Here is a 21,727-nt window from a genome sequence, read left to right on the forward strand (position 1 = left end):
ACAAAAATTACCGATACTTGAGATCGGTAAGCCAACAGGCAATGTCTTGAGGGGGTTGTGTGTAAAATTAGTTTATATGGATATTAACTAGATATTGTTCTAGTTCTGATACATCAGTGGAATTACTTGAATATTTCCAAAGAAATACATCTGTCAACAGTCAACACTAGCAATATGGCGTAATGGAAACATTAATAATATACCTTCCTTCACTACTTCAAAGCACAGTTGCACCTTAATCTCCATATCTCACACGCCTGCAAAGTTTAGAACTTGGGGCAAATGACATTGTTTCTTAGTTAGTCATTCACAACAAAGACTAATAGACACTATGGGTACATCTAAACTCCTTAAAAGGCCTTGCAAACGTGAAGCGAGGAATACAGGCCTGGATCAACACGGCTCTCCTCCAGGTCTGTTGAAGAGGGGCACGACAACGCATGTGTAAAAGAAAAAGCTAAACAGAATCTCCGAGCAAAAATGCAGATCTCATTGAAAATGAACCATAGGTGCGTTTTATCACTACCGGTTTGCAAGGCCCTTAAGCCTGATTCATACAAGCTCACATCGTGACCCGTTGATGAACTTGTAGATCGGCTATAAATAAAACATTATGGTGCAATTTTTAAATCCACTGATGTTATGTTATATATATATACTGTATAATCCTAATTTGGACGTGTACCAAGTTGAGGTTTTTATTTATCTTATGTAGCTTTATAGGACACGATGAATTATTTTAGATTTTTTTTCCCCCAAGCATGCTTCTGATGCGTTCATAATTGAAACAGGAATCCACTTATCGTTTTGGGTAAATCAGTTGGTCAGTTAGTACTTACCGGTAATCATGTGTTTGTCTCAGGCTCATGTTTGTCTGATGTCATCATTGATTTACTCAGCCATACAGAGTAAGACACCTTTTAAAGGAAACGAGTAGAGGCCACCATTACTGTTGATATATACACTTGTCTTTTACCAGTTTATTTTTTATCTATGCAAAGGTTTAGTAATGTTAGCGAGTAGACATTTTGGTGACAGGCGTTATGGTAATATTGGACAAAGATGTGACCTTTCATTATGTTGGTTATTAGTTACAGGTATCAGTTGCACTGGTCTTTATACGTATGGGTTTCACTTTTTGGGGAACATTCTGTTTATCACATTTTTCTGGTGGGCAAAAAAAGTATTTTTGCAGATATTTTATCAATGAATGTTTTATTAGGAATGAGTGCAGACAAATAATCTGTTGATGAATGTGGAATGGATGAACTTTCTCTTTTGATGCTAAATCAATCACATTTCACTGGAACAAAAAAGAAAAAAAAAAAGAACAAAAAAAATAACTTTGTCCCTTGTTTACCTTATGTCAGACTCAACTATATACATGTTACATTTCAGGAAAGAAAAACACCCATTTATAATTACAATAAATCTTCATTGTTAAACCATTCAAATTTATTTCTTTGTTGAATGCCTAAAATATACATCATTCACAAGTTATTACAACAAGGGTATACGGTACATATTGCAGGTAATGTGAACGGTCTAAATCATGGTATAATAACGACCCATTTTGGCCAATCCGGGCTCACTTGACGCGTGCCACTACAACATAAGCACATTCTCTGTGGGGAAAGGGGGTATTACTCCATAAAATGTACAAGGGAACAGGTTCGCCGTTTTACACTCTGTGGCGTTAACCAAGCGTTAAAAAACGGGCATCACTAACTTCACTGCGAGGTACAATTCACCTCCTCAGTGGATAAAGATCCATTTATTCTTTAAAGATTCCCCTTCAAGTTCTATTTGATGAGTTTCTATTTGATCTAAATGGAATATCATACAGAAGGTACAGCCCTCATTATGTCAGTCAGTCAAACCGCTGACGATCCAGAGTACGGAGCGAGTTAAGCACGTTATGCCTGATTTATACTAGTTTTTTTTAATTATGCACCGAAAATAGAAATACCTCTTACATAAATCTACAAGCTCACAGTGTGATGTGCTGTGGACGCGTCGTGGGCTTGTAGATCTGCTATGTTCAAAGTGAGACACCGGCAGACAACCGAAGTATAAATCAGGCGTTTGTTTTTAAAGATATATATACTTTTTACTGATTGCTAAGATGATTCAGAAACAGCTACTTAACATTCTTAAATAGTAAAACTGCTAATTCTTGAGTTGTGGTGAGAAGAATAACGAATGCCATTTTAACATCCAGGAGGGGATAGGAAAAATAAATGTTAACGTTTTGATTTCTTAAACTGTACAACAAAATAAAAGTGAGAAGAAAGACAAAATATATATCACAGAAATCAAAATAATGTTGTACATATATTTACAAAACACAAATGAACATTGTGTCGACTGATTAACAGCACGGATAAAAAATGAGAACGCTTCAGACACTCAGGGCAATTGCTTCTGTCGATTAAAGTTTAAGCTCTGCAATAATTAAATCTACGCCAAGGTAAGCTCAAGTTAAGATGGATGAGACCAAAGGAGAGGACAAGATGTGATCGATTGCTTTGAGAGTTAGACCAAAGTGTTCTCCTCTGGTCTAACTGGTGATGGGTGTAGTTAGTGAAACACCCCATAGACCAAAGTGTTCCCTGTTCTAACTGGTGATGGGTGTAGTTATAGTGAAAACACCCATAGACCCATAGAAGTGTTCTCCTCTGGTCTAACTGGTGATGGGTGTAGTGGAGGTTGAATGGAATCCATTAGAACTAGGGCTGCACGATATTGGGGAAAAATAAAGCTCACATTGTGATATTTTGTCCCCCTGTTGATATATAGAGTATGCGCGTCAGATCACCATCACACCCACTGAGTGGCAAAAAAATAAATAAAACTACTTTCTGGCCTTGACAGCCCATACATCAAAACAAAAAAAATCTGATTGAATTAAACAATGTTAACTCACTTCAGGCAAGCGCATACCCAAAGGGTGGGGTGGGGTGGGGGTGGCTGAAAACTACTTTTTTACTCTGAAGACATTTGTTTTTCTTTAACTTTGATCCGATACAATTGATTTCAATGCACCAAGCAATAGTTGTGACAAATCTTCTGAAGTGACGTGGAGGTGGAAATTAGATAGGTAATACTAGTGGAATTACCAAAAAAAAGACACCATTGCCTTTATACTTAGACCAGTGCCTACTGATTAAGCAAAAAGTATTGTTTGCATTAGTAATTATATCAATCAATCCAGGCTCAATTCAATGATCTAACATCATGAAATAAGGCTGGAGATCAGAGGAGGCTAATGTCCCTGTACTCTGAAAGTGCAGTAAACTAATTAAAGTTTAATTAAACTGGGTCATTAACATCAGTGACAAAGTCTATTACTTGTAGGTACTTTTAACAGTGTTATTCCACAAAACCTCAGCAAATATAGCAGCAAAGTAGTACTAGTTGTTCTGCAGCTTTTTGTCAAGCAAACCTCCCTTCAAAAGACTTGTCTTGCAACGACTCATCGATTCAAGACGCGCCGATCAAACGCACGTACTGTACATGCATTCAGAATGCTATAATAGGCTAAATAAAAGCAAAACCAACTACTACGTTCATTTTTCTTAAACTGGCAATAAGAGTAGTAATAGTAATAGTCCCGAAAGGAAGACATACTTCATTGGCCTAGGACCTTTGAGCCACTGTTCCCATAGCTTTAACTTTTCATTGTTGTCATGTGAAAAGTTCTTAAAGGAGAATGTTTAGTTGTCAAGTTTGAGCAAAAGCGTGGAGTGAGTCTTTTCTAGCACACTGTGCTCAGCGGCCTGCATTGACTGAGCCAGCAGCGAGTCTAAAGCCCAACACACACACAGTCTGCGAACGCCACGCGTCAAAACAGCCGCCTCCGTTATTTTCAATGAACTTATCCCACACCGGCGGCGTCCGACGCGCGCTAGACGCTTCCGATACGCCACCGTTCTATTTTCCGGGCGTTGCCGCGGCGCGTCGCTGCGCACCCGCTTCACAGACGGTGTGTGTTGGGCTTCAGTGTGCCCAGAGCAGGCACACACGCACACAAACGTTCTTGCTCTCCATCTCTCTCTCTCTCTCTCTCTCCCTCTGAAAAATGGAGTTGCCCACTAATTAAATATTCTTGATTGTGCTTCTCGAGCAGTAAAAACAAATAGCATTCCATGTTTGTGTTAATTTGCCTTGATTGATTAAACAAATAAGATCAAAAGATTGCACCCCCTTGCGATGTGACTATAGCGCATGTGCACATGGCGATGTGCAATGAAAAGTTAAATATTGTGCAGCCCTAATTAGAACAAAATGGTAGTGTACTACATAAATGTGCATATACACACACACTCCTTTGGAGAGACAAAATCTATACTGGCAATATTCATTTGTTATAAAACAAAACAACAAAAGCCAATTGGGAGGAAGCAGAGAAAAGCAAAAAAAGATGTTTGGGGGGAGAGGAGGAGGAAGGAAGGACAAAAATAAAATAAAAATCCATGAGTGTGCTAGATAAAACATTTATTTAATTCCTTCAATTATGCAAGAGAAATAAGAAAAGAACAACCTAATCATCCAAGCGTGTGCCGGGCTGCTGCTGCTCCGGCCCAGAGTTTCCCTATGACACCATGAGCTAGTAGAGCTACGTCCTCAAATGGCCACACCGCTCTCCCAGTGGGTCGTCACTCATACGCCCAACGCTCTGCTGTTGAACCACACAATGGGGGACGACGGTACTATTATGTCGAGAGGTGGGTGGTGGTGGTGATTGGCAAAATGACGAGAGTTATTTTTTTAAAGTCACATTGGTGGGGAGTTTAAAGGGGGGGTTTCACGTTGACTTCTGCCTATAATGAAGTGTCAAGTCCCCTCCGCTCTTCCAGATAAAGTGTTTAACTGTTCGCAGGTCCATGTTGGGGTCTAGAACCTGGGAAATGAAACAGGGGAAACATAGTCTTGGTAAAATGAAGGAAGCTTATTTACCTGTACGTAGTTAGTTAGTTAGTTACCTTGTCATGATGTAACTCCAAATATTGGTGAGATATCTTCAGTCAGTAGTTTTTATAATAACAAAAATAGTCCCACCATTGCATAGGGAAACGGTCTCATGAAATGATCAACAAAGGCAATGTTTCACATCATAAAACCTCACATTTTATGATCAATAAAATATTTTAATTTAAAATATTTATATTACGGGCGTGATCTCCTGGCGTGATCACAGAAGCATTATTTATAAACTCACCGACAATTTATTGGCTGGGATTTAACCCATTCTGGGCGGGAACCCCTTTTGGTGTTTTAAGCATTATGTTATAGCCTACTTTAGCTATTGAAAAATAGGAAGGAAGTGAGTCCAGTGTCCATGACATCATGGAGCCCATGGAAAATAGCAGATGAAAAATAGCAGATCTACAAGCTCATAGTGCTGCACTACGAGCTTGTAGATCTGCTATTTTTGGAAAATCGTGAAAATGTGGCGCAGATCTTTGAATATATATTCTTTCAGAGCGAAAGTTTTTAACTCAAATCTTTGCTTCGGGGGGGTCCCTGGAACAACATATTTTCATATGGGGGTCGGCGGCCAATTACATATATTTTTTGGAGTCCTTGACATGAAATTGTTTGAGAATGACTGACATGGAAACATAGATTTTTCAGAAAACTGTCAACTGTCATTCCTACCAGAGAACACTTGATCTCTTCTCAAGCAGGGGAATGTTGGTGGTGTACAGTCTTGTACAGTCTTGCTCGCTGTCATATAACCTTGGTTTAGTTTCGTAAAGTTAACGTTGGACGAATCGTGTTAATTGTTGTGTTAAAAATAAAAAACAAGAGTGAGAATTTGAGATGATACATTTCTAATCAACGAACGGAGCTGAGCAACTATTGAAGATATCTCGCCAATATTCAGAGTTACATCATGGTAAGGACTACGCAACCTGTTTGTATGCCACTGCAGTCTGTGGTGCGTTGTTCTAGTAAACAGTTAACATTAAGAAAGAAAGAAGGTCGCACACACTGATGGCTAGATGGCTGTGGTCTGTAAAGACATAACATGGACGATAAAAACTAGTAAACAAGTAATTTCCTACTATTACTACAAAATATCTACCAAGAGTAATTTAGCTTTAATTTCTTGGTTTAAAATAATAGTCACAGAGAATAGCACATAAGTCAGTCATAAATACTAAGAGCCAACATTCTCCTGAAACCTAGTGGACAAAATGGGTAGCATTTGGTGCCACATGATGGAGAAGCAACACTTCCAGTATGACGAGAGGCCGGTTTTGGATTCCATCTTGAACGCTAGAGTAATAGCATCAATGCTAGCGAGTTAAAGTAAGGACCTCCGAACGTCTCCGATCTGTTCAAAACCACGGACAGCGGCGTAGTTTCAGTTTGTGCCCCCCTCCAAACAAAGAAGTAGTTTGGATTCAAACGCCGCATCAAGGCTTTTATTGGGTAGGCCTTCATATTATGATGCCCGTTGATCACAGGGACGGGGTCCTTGAGGGAGTTCCAGGGGGTCCCCAGCTAAATGATAGTTTGGAACCAAATGGCCCTTTATGGGTCTATAACTCTGAGAGTGTACAAATGGAACCAAATGGGCACTCAGTGAAATTAACATTGATTTTACAATATAAATGCCATTAAATGGGTGTCTGTAGACTAATGCATGTCAAACTGGGGGGTCCTTGAAATTAAACTGGTTGAGAATCACTGCTAGAGTCGTAATAAAAATCTTCTCTTATGGGGGTCCCTGGCATGTCATTTCAAATGTGGGTCCGCAGGGGTAATTAGTGTCAATTTGGGGCCAGGAAAGTGTTTGACATTCTCACCTGGTCCTGACAAAGTGTTTGACATTCTCACCTGGTCCTGACAAAGTGTTTGACATTCTCAACTGGTCCTGACACATCAAAGTGTTTGACATTCTCACCTGGTCCTGACAGTGTTTGACATTCTCACCTGGTCCTGACAAAGTGTTTGACATTCTCACCTGGTCCCGACACATCAAAGTGTTTGACATGCTCACCTGGTCCTGACACATCAGCTCGATCTTCTCCTCGGCCAGCATGGCCATGTCTTCCTCCTTCTCCGTCTCTCCGGGCTTGTCGTTGGCCGAGGAGCTGGTGGTCTGCGACTCGTTGTCCAGGTTGATGATCTTCTCGTACACGTGCTCCATGACCTTCCTCACCTGCAGCATGTCACTGGCCGACAGACGGTCCCTGGTGGATCAGACAATAAGATTTGTCATTATTCAACAAAAGATTTAACCCATTTTGACCTGAGATCAGATTCTAAAAATATCTTCTATATCCTGACATTTTTCTGAAAGTTTCTATGTCAGTCGTTCTTTGATTATTCAAAAATAGCAGACCTACAAGCTCGTAGCGCGCCACTCGGTGGCGCGCTATGAGCTTGTAGATCTGCTATTTTTCAATAGCTAAAGCACAACATAATGCCAACACCAAAAAGGGTTCCCGCCCCAGAATGGGTTAACTGAATATTCCACTGCTTCTCCAGACTTGGGGTTTTTGTGAACAAAAGAAAAGAAGTCCAAGGACGGTAGGAAAAATGGGACGGTTAAAAGGCCTGTATACACGTTGGTTATATAAACCAATTAAACAGGTTTTGTTAACACGGAACCGGACAGGCTGGTTCTTGGTCGAAACATGATTCATTTATAACCATAACTTCACCCTGCAATCCTTGGATCATCTTTCCACTTCAATTTATTTAAGCACTGAGAAAACTGTTGCGCCTTTCTTCGTCCTTTTTTCCCCAAACTTGACTACGGTATAGCGGTGGTCTTTTTCTGTCAAAGTTTCCCCACATCAATTTATTTACCATTTTCTAAACTTTTCAAAACCCGGCTGGATAATTTTCAACACTATGCAGCGATCCCATTCTCAAAACAGCTCTGCGGATAGGATAGCGCTGGCCAGTGGATGGAACACATGAGAGACCATCCATGTGTGGCCACGCAGTATGTGATTTTACACGTGCCAGAGGGTCTGAACAATCCACCCTTTGTCAAGTCCCGCCCGTGGTTGTGCCCCTCTTCGCACCCATTGGTTGCCGTTTCGTGGTTGGACAAAAATCCTCTCTCTCTCTCTCTCCATCCACTACCATTGAAATAATAATGTTGTTCAGTTGCTTCGTATTGATATTCTGTGCATTCAATTCTTATTTTGAACTTGGTGTCAGTAAAAAAAAGGAACATCACAGGTGCAGCATGGTGACTGGGCAGAACATATTTTCCAAAAATCCAATGTTTTAGCAAATTCAACATAAACAAGGCAGAACCAGGGAAGAACCAGGGCAGAACAAGGCAGAACCAGGGCAGAACCACTGCGGAACAAGGCAGAAAGAGCCTGCTGGTTAGTCAATCAGAAGGCTGACAAATGGTGAATTACGAGCTTCACAACTAAGCTTTCAATACAAATAGGACAGCAACTCACTTCTTCAGAGTTTTCGCACCAGAGGAAGAATGTGGCTGGAGGTAGAACGGGATTTTGTTGAACTTGGGCATGTTTTTCTGCAAGAGACAATTTACAAAATGAATTAGTGTGATTAATGGGACTTCAGTAGAGCTCAAGGTACAGTACAGGGGGAGCCATGATGTGCACACATACTTACGTCTACAGTGATGTCAATGACCCACTGTGGAACCGTCTCATTCAACAACATGGACTCAGTCTCTCCACCTGAATCCCTGCATAGCAGCCTAGAATGCAAACATGATGTGAAGAATCCATTGTAAAAATCAGTCAACCATCATAAAACAAAGTATGCATGCACCCCTGTGCCCACAGTCTATGAATTCTGGTGCCCCGATGATGATTTGACATGATATGACGCGGAGGAGAGGACACGCCACGCCAGCGCCCCCGAGCGGGAATCAAACCCAGGACCTTCTAGCTGTGAGGCGACAGCACTAACAACTGTGCCACTCCAGGCTCCAGGTTGTCCAGAACAGGGCAGCACGGTTGGTCCTGGCTGGGCTGCTCACTGAGGTCTAACGTGAGCCACATGCATGCCAGCCTCTCCTGGCTTACAGTGGAGAATAGGTCTTCTCTTTAATACCGTTCCAAGTCAGTAATAAGAGGAAAAACTCCCGTTTTATAACATAGACAAATTGTTTATTATCTGGCCCCAAAACCAATGCTTTAAAGAGATCTTTTATTTATACGGTAGATTGTCGACTCTTTGGAATAACCTGCCTCGAACCTGTGCTGCATTTAAATTAACTTTGAAAAATAATCTAAAATTGCATTTGACACTGAAGTGTTTTTTTGTATTTTAGTTTACTGTGCTTTTTTACTTGTAATCATGTAAATTCAGCTATATGTATTTGTTAGTTTGAGTTTCCTATCTGTATTGTGTGTTTGAGTACTGACATTTAATAATTTTGTATTTGTATGTTTTTTTTTTTTTTACGTAGACACCAGGAAGACTAGCTGGTTGCTATGGCACCAGCTAATGAGGTCATTCAGAAAACTGTCGACGTCAGGCCTAAATGGGTTAAACACTTTTAACAGCCCTCAGATAAACGTCAGTCATTCCTATCATCGTATTTCATTCTATCCATCCTAACTCATTCCTTTGTCTTTTCCTATCCGTCTCTCTCTTGCACAGATGGAACTGGACAGATCTGTTTTTTTATTAATGAGATCATTAATAAAATAAAATAAAATAAAATAAAATAAAATAAAATAAAATAAAATAAAATAAAATAAAATAAAATAAAATAAAATAAAATAAAATAAAATAAAATAAAATAAAATAAAATAAAATAAAATAAAATAAAATAAAATAAAATAAAATAAAATAAAAGAATCAAGATTCCAATCAGATAGCAGGCAGTAATACAGAGACATGCTACCTAAATAGGGTCCTGCCGCCTGCTTCCCCAAAGATGACCGGGGTGTGTGGTGGCACCTGGAAATACCCGTTTCCTTTCTGGACCCTGTTCTCCTGCTCACCGTTCACTAAAATAGAAAAAAAAGACACATGTATTCATCACAAGAAAAAGAATAAACACTATAAAATGTAAACACCTCTAAGGCTCTAATGGCAGCAGCGTCTCGCGTAGCCAGACAACTATTCCAGAATATCAGAAAGAAAATATATTTTAAAATATCTTTACATATTATTTTTGTTAGTTCCATTTCTGCTAAGCAGCAAGCTATATATGCTTAGATGATTTTGATTTATCCCATTGAGGACTAGCCAGATTCTAAAAAACGCCTTCTAAATAGTTTTCTGAAAATGTTCAAAAATGATATGCTGCTAATATACTATAGCAACAGGAACCCCTTCTGGGGTTCTTGTTGCTGAAGGGGTAAAACACCAAAAGGGTTCTAGTTCTGAACGGGTGATATTAGGATAAATCTTTGCGACTATAAAGTGAAAACGAACGCACGGACCGCCTCACGGAACCTAGCGCCGCACAGCCCTGTCCTCCAACCTCAATCTGCCCTGCATTACACACGCCTAACAATCATCTTAATTCAATTAATTTGCGTTAAAAAAAACCCCATCTCCCCGCAAATCACGTGTCACCAGTGAAATGCATGTTGGGACGGACACAGATTAATACTGGGACACACTTTTCTGCGCAACAGACCCACACGGGTAAACAATTCCTCCCCCTGAACATCATTTGCTGTTCATATATTCAGAACGGCTAAGGACTAGTATATATATCATAGGGATAGTAAGGTCTCCTAACCATGGTTGACCTCGTTCTCCTCCTCATCCATGGGGTTGATGTGTGTTCTGGGCCAGAACTCCAGCAGGGCCTGAAGCAGCAGCCCACCCAGGTTCACTGCACAGACCAACGGCATTTAGTACTATTATGCAAGTTGACATTATTATGAAAATAGATTTTTTTCCCTTCCATTTACTGTACACGATGGACATGATTAAGAGCTTAAACCGTACACTTTGGGTCTGATCCGTCTGAACTGGAGAATCCCGCGTCCTTGGCAGACACCCAGGCAGCAAAGCAGTCACTCTCATCCAACGTGATAGTTAGCATCTGATTCAACGTTGAGCCAAAAGCAGAAAGTAAAAGATCAATCATATGAATATACCCGAAGTCGATCGGATCTCAACGTTCATATTCTTAAGTGAGACAGAACATCTTTTACTGGCACCGTTACAAGTAGTTCACAAAACCCCCCAAAGTTGGAGCTTACCCCAGTTTTTAGATCGACGGAGAACCAGTTTGGCACGTAGACCATCTTAAAACGCTTCTTGATCTCTTCGTCAAACTCCACCTTCCCGAGGTCTTCCCCCTTGCAGGCCTGACACCGCAAAGAGCACAGTGAGTACAGCGTTGACCGCAGGTTGCAGCAGAGCAGTGTTTCCCAAGCTTTAGAAATGTTGTCTCTCCCCGGGACCCAAACTTAACCCATTTAGACCTGAAAACGATTCTAAAAATGTCTTCTAAATCATGACAGTTTTATGACAGTTTCTGTATCAGTGATTCTCAAACTATTTCATGTCAAGGACCCCCAGAACTATCTTTATTTGGCCGTGGACCCCACCAGAAGCAAAGATTTGAGTTTAAACGTTCACTCTGAAAGAATATATATATATTCAAAGATTTGAGCCCCATTTTTACGGGTTTTTCAAAAATAGCAGATCTACTCGGTGCCGCGCTAATAGCTTGTAGATCTGCTATTTTCCATGGGCTCCATGATGTCATGGACACTGGGCTCACTTCCTTCCTGGACTACAATCCCCACATCCATAATGCTTTGGTCCACTGCTCCTCCTTGTGGATAGGGGGAGGGCTGTCTTACTGAGACAACATGTAGTCCAGGAAATAGCCAGTGTCCATGACATCATGGAGGCCATGGACACTTACTAAAATACTGAAATATCTAAAAACACATATTAACCACGTAAAACCCCCAGGAAAGTGTTTATTGTCTCCCAAACATCATTCAAATAAGATCTGGTTGCAAAAGGGGTGAAGTGGCCCTTTAAGCAATATTTAATAGTGACAATAGCAGATCATCTACAAGCTCACACTGCGTCAACGTTTTGTGAGCTTGCAGATTGTCCGTTTTCATCATTTCTACCTTTAAACAAAAGTTTAAAACTTTTTAAATAGCAGTAGAGTATAAAAACATACCTTCAGGACGTCCCAAAAAGCCACATTGTTGTTTGTATCTTTGGTGAGTATATGTCGCTTGTCATTCAGAATGTGACACTGAATAATACTGGCACCTCCTGAAAAAAAAGGCACAAAAGTCACCCTTTTACATCATTTCGGAGAAATGCATTTTTATAAATGTAATGCAATGTTAACGATGAACAGCCGGCTTTACCCTTAATGACTTGTTCGGGTTGTGTACACAACGGTGTCAGAGGGGTAGTGCAGTCGTTGTCATACTCGCCCGATGCTCTGAAGTTGTGCATTCCCTTTAGAGACTACATAGACAAAAAGACAAGCACATCAAATATTAACACCACATGAATGATGCATTAGACGAATACCTTCGTTGTGCTGCCGTAGTCTGAAAACCCACCTTTTTCAGACTCCATCATGGCCCGTAGCACTTACCCTATAACGCCTTAGATAGCACTTTTTTGTAGACTTGGATAGCATTTGATACAGACTTATAGCATGTTATGTAGACAGCACTAGAATTGCATTTTATGTAGTCATAACACTAGTAGTACATATGTATAGTATAGTACGTATGTGTAGTTTATATGTATAGTTTCATTATATAGATACTCCACTGTTAAGTTCTTAGCTTACGCATGTTTCATGATAACTACTTTTTATTAGGGATGCCGCCGAGTCTCCGAAATCGATTTTAATATGTCATGATCGAAATTATCGAAAAAAAATGTTAGAGCCAAAATATAGGCTAATAAGTAAGGCTGCATGATATATCGAACATGTACCTTCATCAGAGTGGAGAATATACGTATAAATCAAGTTGAGCAAAGCCACTCTTCTCTGTCCCTCTCTCTAACAGACACATTTAACGATCGCTTGTTAAGTGCCTGCCAGACAGACAATCAGATGAAATGAAGGCAGTAGTAGAGTGGAGTGTAGACTAGTGAACTGAATGTTTTCTGTTTATATCAAGTACTTCATACCAGCCCCTTATTAAACTACTTCTCCCCAAATCCAAATGGATTTCATTTTCCATCCTGAATGGCAGTAACTACTAACTAGCATACAATGAGAACTGAGAAGATCTCCACAAAGGTTAATGTAAGTCGCTCTGGATTAAGACTGTCTGCTAAATGCCTAAATTGTAATTGTGCTGCGGCGACAACCGTGATTAGTCTAATGCACAACAATTAACGTTTGTCATCACCTACACCTACTGTACGTACACTATCACAAAGCAGGTTTTAGGTTGTTATTTATTTTTGTACGAATTACTGGAGGATCCCCATTAAACTAGATCTTAATCTGCACTGTATATTGTATTAGTGTCATTATGCGAACAGCTCCGCCCGATGATCTCAGACGAGCCACGCATGCTTACCCATTTATTAACGGATGACTTGGTGGTAGAGACCCAGATCGCGGGTGGTGGGTCAGCAGATCTGTCCAGTTCCATCTGTGCAAGAGAGAGACGGATAGGAGAAGAAAAAGGAACGAGTTAGGAATGGATAGAACGAAATACGATGATAGGAATGACCGCCGTTTATCGGAGGGCTGTTAGAAAGTGTTTAAACCAAGTATTGTTCTTGTAACTGGCTCCTTACTTTGAGCACAGGAGCCTTCTCCTCACAGATGAGCACGCGGATGTCCGGGTTGCGGAGGTCCGTGCAGTAGATCTTTTTGTCCCTGCCTCCGGAGTAGATGTGCGTGAAGGCCTCGTTGACCTGCAGGGCCCACACCCCTTCGTCGTGGACCCTGTAGGTGGCGATGCACCTCTGCTGTCCGAGTGACCAGAGACGGATGGTCCCGTCGGAACTGCCCGATAGACACTGAGGACCAAGACCACATGAATCAGGCTCGAGTCGAGCAGCGACATTAACATAGAAATGTCGATCGATTGACCGTCTGTGATTTGTTTTGTAGCCGTCACAGGTGTGTGAATTCACCTGAGTGCCATCTCGATTCAACAGCAGTGACTTGACGTTGTCCGAGTGTCCTTTCAGCTTCATCAGCTTTGCACACGTTCGAGGGTCCCATACTCTCAACACCTAAAGCGACAAAAAATCAGGAGTTCAATTCAAGCACTGTATAATATAATGTGAACGTGCACAGACAGACACCGACGGAGGAAGAGAGAGAGGGGGGCTAGGGAATAATAATTCTTGACATTTAAACGGGTCTCATATCAGACCTTTTCTGTGGACCCAGACACGATGACGGTGCCCATCTGATTCATAGCCAGGCTGTAGATGGAGTCTTTGTTCCCACTAAGCGACGAGGCTGTTGTATAAACAAAGTGAGTCCACTGTTACAATGACATAATATCACCCGGGAACAGGATCTGAAAATGAACACCAGCCGAATGCAGGTGGATTATTTAATTTGGCATGCAAAGCTTTGGATGCTACTCAACACTTTTGGTGGTTGACTTTTTGGTAAACAGCATTGATCGCTAGGGACGGAACCCATTCTGGGCGGGAACTCATATTGGTATCTTACCCCCTCAGGCCGGGCACCCATATTTGGGTTCTGTACAGTATGTACAGTATTCAAAAATGTAAATTTTTTGATGCTGCTATATAAATATTTGAAGTATTTCAGAAACCTTAGGTCAGGATTTAGAGGCGTTTTTAGAATCGGCCTTAGGCCTAAATGGGTTAATTTCTATTGATAACGATCACCTTATCGATCAGGCTTATCGAGCCGGGTTCTTATCGAGCCCACTATCGAGCATTTTCTATTATTTTGTGGAAAGATAGGAGATAATAAATTCTGAACAGAACCAGTATATTTTACTAGGGCCTTCAACTACAGTACTTTTCTGACAAACGGAAGGCAATTGACCTTTTTTCCAATAACATAATATTAAAGGAACTGTGACTGTACACTTTTAGACATGTTTGTGCCAGTGTTGGTGATTATCTTGATCGCCTCTTGTCTTGATTGTTTAAACATGTCATGAGCCGCTATGCTCGATAACAGGCTTGATAAGGCTTGATAAGCCCAAAGCTTATTGATAACGGGTAGTCGGGTACTCAATTTCACTTTCTAGATGAATACGCTTGTTTTCGGCCTTGACCTTGGCTAACATTAAGTGAACCTGAAATTCAAGTTTGAACTTTTGACTTTTAATAGCTTAATAGTGTTTGAATGCTCCCAAGTCTGTCACTTGTCTATGACGACTATTTATTTATTTTATTTAACCTTTATTCAACTAGTAAAATCACATTGAGACCATAGGCTCTTTTACAAGTGCGCACTGGCCAAGATTAGAGGCACATAAATGTTACACAGCTCTGCCAGTAACAACAAATACAGGACATGACAAAGACAAACATATGACATCCGTAATACCAAAAACCTACTACCAGGGAGGCTCAGAGAGAGTCTAAATAGCTAACCAAATACAGACCAAAACAAAAGAAGACTAATAAGAACAATACATCATGAAACTACTAAGCTAATATAAAACTAAGATCACAGCAGAGAGAGTGTGCCAGAGGCAATCCTCTTAAAAGTCAGTAGGGGGATCAAGGAAGCCAATTTTAATCTGGTCTGTAGATCGTTCCACGCCCAGGGCCCAAAAAACGCTGCCTCAGATTTTGTGTTGGGTACGACATAGTGCATCCAGGCGGTTTGATCTGAGGTTAAGAGAGTTTTGGACTAGTTCAAATTTAGAACTAATGTAAGAAGGGGAATTACCAAGAATGACTTTGTATATAAAAGTGTACCAGTGTAGCAGCCTGCGAGATGCTAAGGAGGACCACCCTACTAAGGAGTACAGAGTACAACGGTGAAGCTGGTATGAATCTCAACTATGGCGGACAATCTGACCACAAGGCCGGTCACTATGCTGGCATGTGCTACATCTCCCATGTATGCACACAAACTTTTATACGGTAGTTAACATTACACAATGCTTCACTTTCTAGATGCCTTTTCAGTGACCGTAGATGGAATCTGATGCTTTCGTTTTAAAACTACAGGGTTAGTTTTAACTCAATTTGACTGTCCCTTTACAATATGATCTGACCACTGTTCTTACTACCACCGGGAATGCCTTATGCACCTCGCTGTGCAGATTGACCCATTTAGACCCGAGGACGATTTTCATTAGTTCTCAAACATTTTCATGTGAAGAACCCCCAAAAATATATGTAATCGGCTGCCGAACCCCATCTGAAAATATGTTGTTCCAGGCAGAGACCCCCCAGAAGCAAAGATTTGAGTTTAAAAAAATAGCAGACCTACAAGCTCGTAGCGCGCCATGAGCTTGTAGATCTGCTCATTTTCAATAGCTAAATTATAACAATGTTTAAAACACCAAAAGGGGTTAAATGTATGCATGATATGGACACAAAAACAGGTGTTATGTACACTTTATGCAGGGTTTAAAGCCAAAAATATTTTTTTGCAAATCTACACTGATGCCATTAAATGACCCCTATGAAATCCTCAGGACTGAAACCAGTCCCCAGGACTGAGAACTTTAAGCCCTGACTTTATGTCTGGCTATTTTATGTCTGGCATCATCTAAGAGACTAGACATTTGGCTGGTGAGCTAAAAGTTAATTTGGGGAAAAGTTAATTTCAAGCAAATACAAACGTCCAAGCCATTTAGCAAGATGACAATCAATCGCTTTAAAAAATGAACTGATCTGTGTACATACTGGTGACGGTGTTGTTGGAGGCGGTGAGGGCCGTTAGTGTATTGACATCCCAGAGAAAGATCTGACGGTCCAGTCCCGCTGACGCCACCAGCTCCTTGTCTTTAGCGTAGGCCAAGGCCTTCACGTAGTCCTTGTGTGTCCGTAACGTTGACATGCAGAACCCTTTATGTGCATTCCACACCTTCACCGTTGTGTCCGAGGATGCAGATATTACTGCAAAAGGAAGAGAGTATGCTTGGCTTGTTAGCTACACAGTACAGTAAGATACAGTAAGACAAAGATGTGATATAAGTGGGACAAGTAAACCAGGTATCATCAGACTCACATGTTTTTCCATTGCAGCAAAGAACAATGTCGTTAACCCAGTCTGTGTGGTGTTCCATGGACGCAATGTATGGGTCCTGCTACAACGGGAGACGAGGGTGAGGGGGTGATGAGGATACTAGACAAAAGTGCCGGCTCAAAATGGTTTATATGATTTAGTTATAAGTCAGATAAAGACGTAGGTCTAATGTCCAGGGGGTGACACTAAAGCCGGGGATGTCTCAGAGGTACTTGCCCATCAGACAAGTACAGTACAGAAGTACAGCTTATGTTCTACCTTCTCCAAAAAGGTCATGACCACTTGCCCCGAAAAGTACATCGATCATTACATTTAACACAACATGTCATACCTCAATTTTTATGCCAAATACCTACATAGCTATAAGTATGGGTTCACACTTGTTATTTTCTATTCAGATAGCAACGGTGAAAACAGCACATTATAAGTAAACAGTGCTCTCATTTTACATTCCACAGACCAGAAGACAAGATATCTCGTATTGTGTTGGACATGCCCTCTCAAACGAGCACACGCGTGATCGGGGGAACCTGAAAGCAAACTCCACGTGCCCAAAACAAGCATTATATACCTGCCAGGGGCAGGTGGGCAACCCTTAAGTGTCAACGCCTGAATGTTCATGGCATACCGAGTGACTGAAAAGAGACTGTACCTTGTGCTGATTGACACTCCATATCCGGATGATGGAGTCCCGTCCAGCTGTGAAGAGCCGATTCAGTGCCGGGTCCAGTTGGAGTGCGTTCACCCCATTGCGATTGTACTTCTCCACCTCATCTCTAATGACGTACGACACCTGAAAACCCAGAGAAAGAGGACTGTGAGTGTTGAGCTCCAGCTGCACCTGGTCAACAAAATCCACAGTACACTTCCATCTCAATACAATGAGCCAACCAGGACAACCGAAAGATGTGCATAGCTGAGCTGATGCACATCAGCAGATTACTATTAATATATAGTAATATCCTGAAAAGAAACACATTCTTCGGACATATCGATGCCGATCAGTCGCATGCGGCAAGGACTAATAGTTAAGAAGTTACGTACAACAATGTGTTAATGGGCCTGGGCCGTGGCTCAGCGGTCCAGGCACCTTGGCTGGTAATCCAGTCTGGCAGTGTGCTGAGGGTTCGACTCCCAATCCCGACCTTTACTGCATGTCACCCGCCCCCTAATATATATTATATAAAACTAGTCGCTATACACCTAAGAGCATAACCTCTGTTATGCTGTATGAAGGTAAAAAGAAGGGTAAAAAAAGCAGCAGGTTCAGTCATCATAGCACATGGATTCTGAGATGTGCACACCATAGGCAATTCAGATCTTAATAACCAATATAACATTTTAACTCTGACTCTCTGACGGCTCGCTAAAAGAATGTGTGCGACTTCTGACGAGTGGAGTTGGACCCGGTAAATGCATCGTTAAGCTCGGCTATAGGTAAGGTGGCTAACAACAACGTTTGCCTGATGATTAGTCACTCTTGTGGTGTTTTCCCCCCCTCTCTTTCCCCCTTCCATAAGGATGGGGTGGGGTCCTTGTTTATGGTGAGAAGCCTACTTGTTGTATTCACACAACAAGTAGCCTACTCAAGTAGTCTTAATAAAGTATCCCATTTTGGTGAACTGAAAGAGCTCTAGCACTGTAAACTAAACACTCAAACACCAACTTTATACACTTGATGCAGATCTAATATGTAGGCCATCACATTCAAAATGGCACTGGTACCGTGAAATCAGCCTTGCATTCCCTATTGTAACCATTATTGTTCATGACCTTGAACAACGAAATCGTAGTATATAATATATCGAAGAACGACTGACATTTTTAGAATCTGATCTCAGGTCAGAATGGGTTAATCAGACCAGTGTGTGTCCAGTGGAAACCTCTGATGAATCTGAATCTGTGCTGCAGGAACAGGGTCACAGCAGGCAGCAAGCTTAACGAGCTACGCAAATAAATTACACGACAACAATCAATGCAGGTTGACTGAATTGGGAAGGGCAACAGCGATCATTCTGAGGCGATACACAGATTACACAAACCCAAAGTGAGTTCAAAAACATGACCAAAAACCAAACAAAAACTCCCATACCTACTGGGAGAAATACAACAATGTGCACTGCAAACACAGCAGCAAGATTTGTGAAGAAAATAAGGTTAGCCAATGGAATGGAACCACCCTAAGGACTACTGACTGGCTTAGGGTTGACGATTGCCCCTCTCGGAAACTCCCTGGGTCAGCCCAATCTATCGTGCCGAACCGGGCTGACCCATGGGGTCCCTGTGCGTTGATGTGTTTTCGTATGTAAATGATAGAACGCTTGACCGATTTGGTCGCTTTGATTATTCTCTTCCTACCTTGTTTATTGACCATTTATTGTACCGCCTCCCGCTGCGGGGTTGGCTTGTGCGTGGCTACGTTCCTGGCTCTGATCTGCTCTGTCATAGCTATAGCCACTAGCTAGCCAGATAGGCTGTACAACGAGGTGTCAATAAACAAGGTAGGAAGAGAAGAATCAAAGCGACCAAATCGGTCAAACAAAGTACTTATTATACTTATTGGCTTCCGCGGCACAGGAGAATTCACAGCGGCATCCGTTGTAACTTATAGCTCTAAGAAACAGAATCACTTAAACGAACAGAAGCACTAAAAACGGCACAGAAACGACGTATCCGAATGTATTTATGTTTACTTATGTTCGCGTACCCGGTAGCAGGGTAGCGGTGGAATAGGACCCCATGGTAGCTGGGTCTCAAAAATGTCAGAAACTTCAGTACCATTGGGTTCTGACTTGTGGGGCTAGGTTGACGACAGAGTACAGCATCTTGCAATGGGTCTGGTCCACAAGATTCGATACACCACCAAGATACCCATGATGTACCCGTCTAAATACTTCCTTAATGTCAACGAAGTCCACACCCACAACACCAGAGGGACTTCAACAAACCATGTGCAACCCAGATTCGGCACAAACAGGGGACTAAATTGTTTTCCCTCCTATGCCACCAAAATGTGGAACGCCCTACCAACAGTCATTAAGACATGCAAATCCCTTGACTCCTTCAAAACCGCTCTCAAAGGGCACCTAGGCTGCTATTCAAAACTGGCCCCCATAAAATCTGAATCCCCCCCCACCACTTTTTCCCCTCACTGTATGTATTTTCCCCTTTTTACCTCCTCTATGATAATTTCCTGTTTTTGGCTATATAGTAGGGTATATTTGTACGTCTCTAAATGTCATGATGAATTGAACATGGTGGACCCGATTGTAAACAAGTGTAATGCAGTTGTGCTTGAAATGTACTGTCCAATCTGTTAATAAATACTTCAATCAATCAAAGCCTGTATCGAGTAGACCTCTAGACCTACTGTACATGTGAACAGAGCTGCTACTTTTTACACACTATTATTTAAACTAGTCTTGAGGCTTTTTCTCCTTTTCTATACTATTTATTTAGTTTTATTTGTCCAAAAATGACTTCAAAAGATTGCTGCTATTCGTTTCAAATAGCTTCATATCCTGTACACATAACATAACATGTATACAATGATGCAATGTGACATAGCTCACAATGCTGTACCCTCTCCAACTATATATACTTTCCCCATTTAACTGTTTTTTTTAATACATTTTGGCCATGTAAACGTATCGTTTCTCGTGCCAATAAAGCTCATTTGAATTGAAATGATGGTTATCACTCAAGTCTCTGCAATGTTTTGACAGCATGGGAACTAAGGAGCATTACTCCCAGCAATTAGACGGACCCCATCCCACTCGCAGCGATGCCAAGCCAACGTCGTCAACGCTGCGAAAACCCAAACGGGCCACCACACATTGCATCAACAACGACCCCCCCGGCCAAGTGTCGAGACTCACACGGTTCTTTACTTTATTAACAGTCTCTGAGAAGCAGCAAAACACGCCTTTTTTAAAGATGCTAACGTTTAGCAGCTAGAAGAGGCTAAATAACGTTAGCCTGGCTTTGCTAGGTTAGCCGGGTTGTTGAGGAGTCGTGATTGGGACAACAGCCACGCTTTGCTGCTCTCTTTGCGGGGAAGGTTATTTATTGATTTGCCCGTCTGGTGGTCCGCGTGGACAACTTCACTACGCTCTACATCGCCCGGGCTGCACGTTGCCTAACATAAAGCTAAAAGCGCAGTAAATACAAATGTACCTGTACTTTTCTCCGCCCAGCAGCATTTTGCCTGTGATGGGTGGCCATCTTGCATGTTGACAGTCAATGTATTATGACGCTGCATCCGGAAGACAAAAATAAAACATGAAAAAATAAAACACGCGATTTCTAAGCATTATGGGTAATTGAGTCTTAGTGCGGGCGGGTGTGCTTTTTTTTGGGTGGGGGGCTTATGGGCTTGACTTGAGTTGTTGACTAAATCTAAATGTTGTTTAAACCAACATTTTCATGTCAAAAAGGTCGACCCCCAGATTAATATGTATTTGTCCGGTCTACTGGTTAAAGAAAAATGTTTCACTGCTTTCATCACTGGAGGGTTCTGTCAACTTCTGTGCCTGTTTACTGGTAATTATAGTGAAAGACAAAAACAATTAACAGTTGCCTGTCAAGTAA

The 21,727-nt window shown here is 41.4% G+C and overlaps 1 protein-coding gene across 3 annotated transcripts; it reads right to left on the reverse strand.

Annotated features, from left to right (window-relative positions):
* Positions 1–979: 979 nt before the first annotated feature.
* LOC308325847 (WD repeat-containing protein 48) lies at positions 980–21,370 on the reverse strand (the record flags this gene model as incomplete). 3 transcript variants are annotated; one of them, XM_080778566.1, is made up of 18 exons in its annotated part: positions 980–4,903; positions 7,013–7,205; positions 8,442–8,518; positions 8,620–8,707; positions 9,866–9,971; positions 10,715–10,810; positions 10,927–11,023; positions 11,184–11,291; positions 12,128–12,225; positions 12,324–12,426; positions 13,506–13,580; positions 13,729–13,953; positions 14,071–14,172; positions 14,316–14,404; positions 16,795–17,007; positions 17,120–17,198; positions 17,790–17,930; positions 21,314–21,370. In XM_080778566.1, the coding sequence occupies 18 exons, from the start codon at positions 21,359–21,361 to the stop codon at positions 4,808–4,810; spliced, it is 2,034 nt and encodes a 677-aa protein (XP_080634692.1). In that variant the 3' UTR covers positions 980–4,807. The 3 variants fall into 3 exon arrangements, with proteins under 3 accessions (XP_080634692.1, XP_080634690.1, XP_080634691.1); XM_080778564.1 differs by having other exon boundaries at positions 17,120–17,195; positions 21,314–21,362; XM_080778565.1 differs by having other exon boundaries at positions 21,320–21,361.
* Between the last annotated feature and the right edge of the window lie 357 nt (positions 21,371–21,727).

The sequence above is a fragment of the Protomyctophum bolini genome, assembly GCF_963924005.1.
Source record: "Protomyctophum bolini genome assembly, chromosome: 12".
Classification (NCBI taxonomy): Eukaryota; Metazoa; Chordata; class Actinopteri; order Myctophiformes; family Myctophidae; genus Protomyctophum; species Protomyctophum bolini.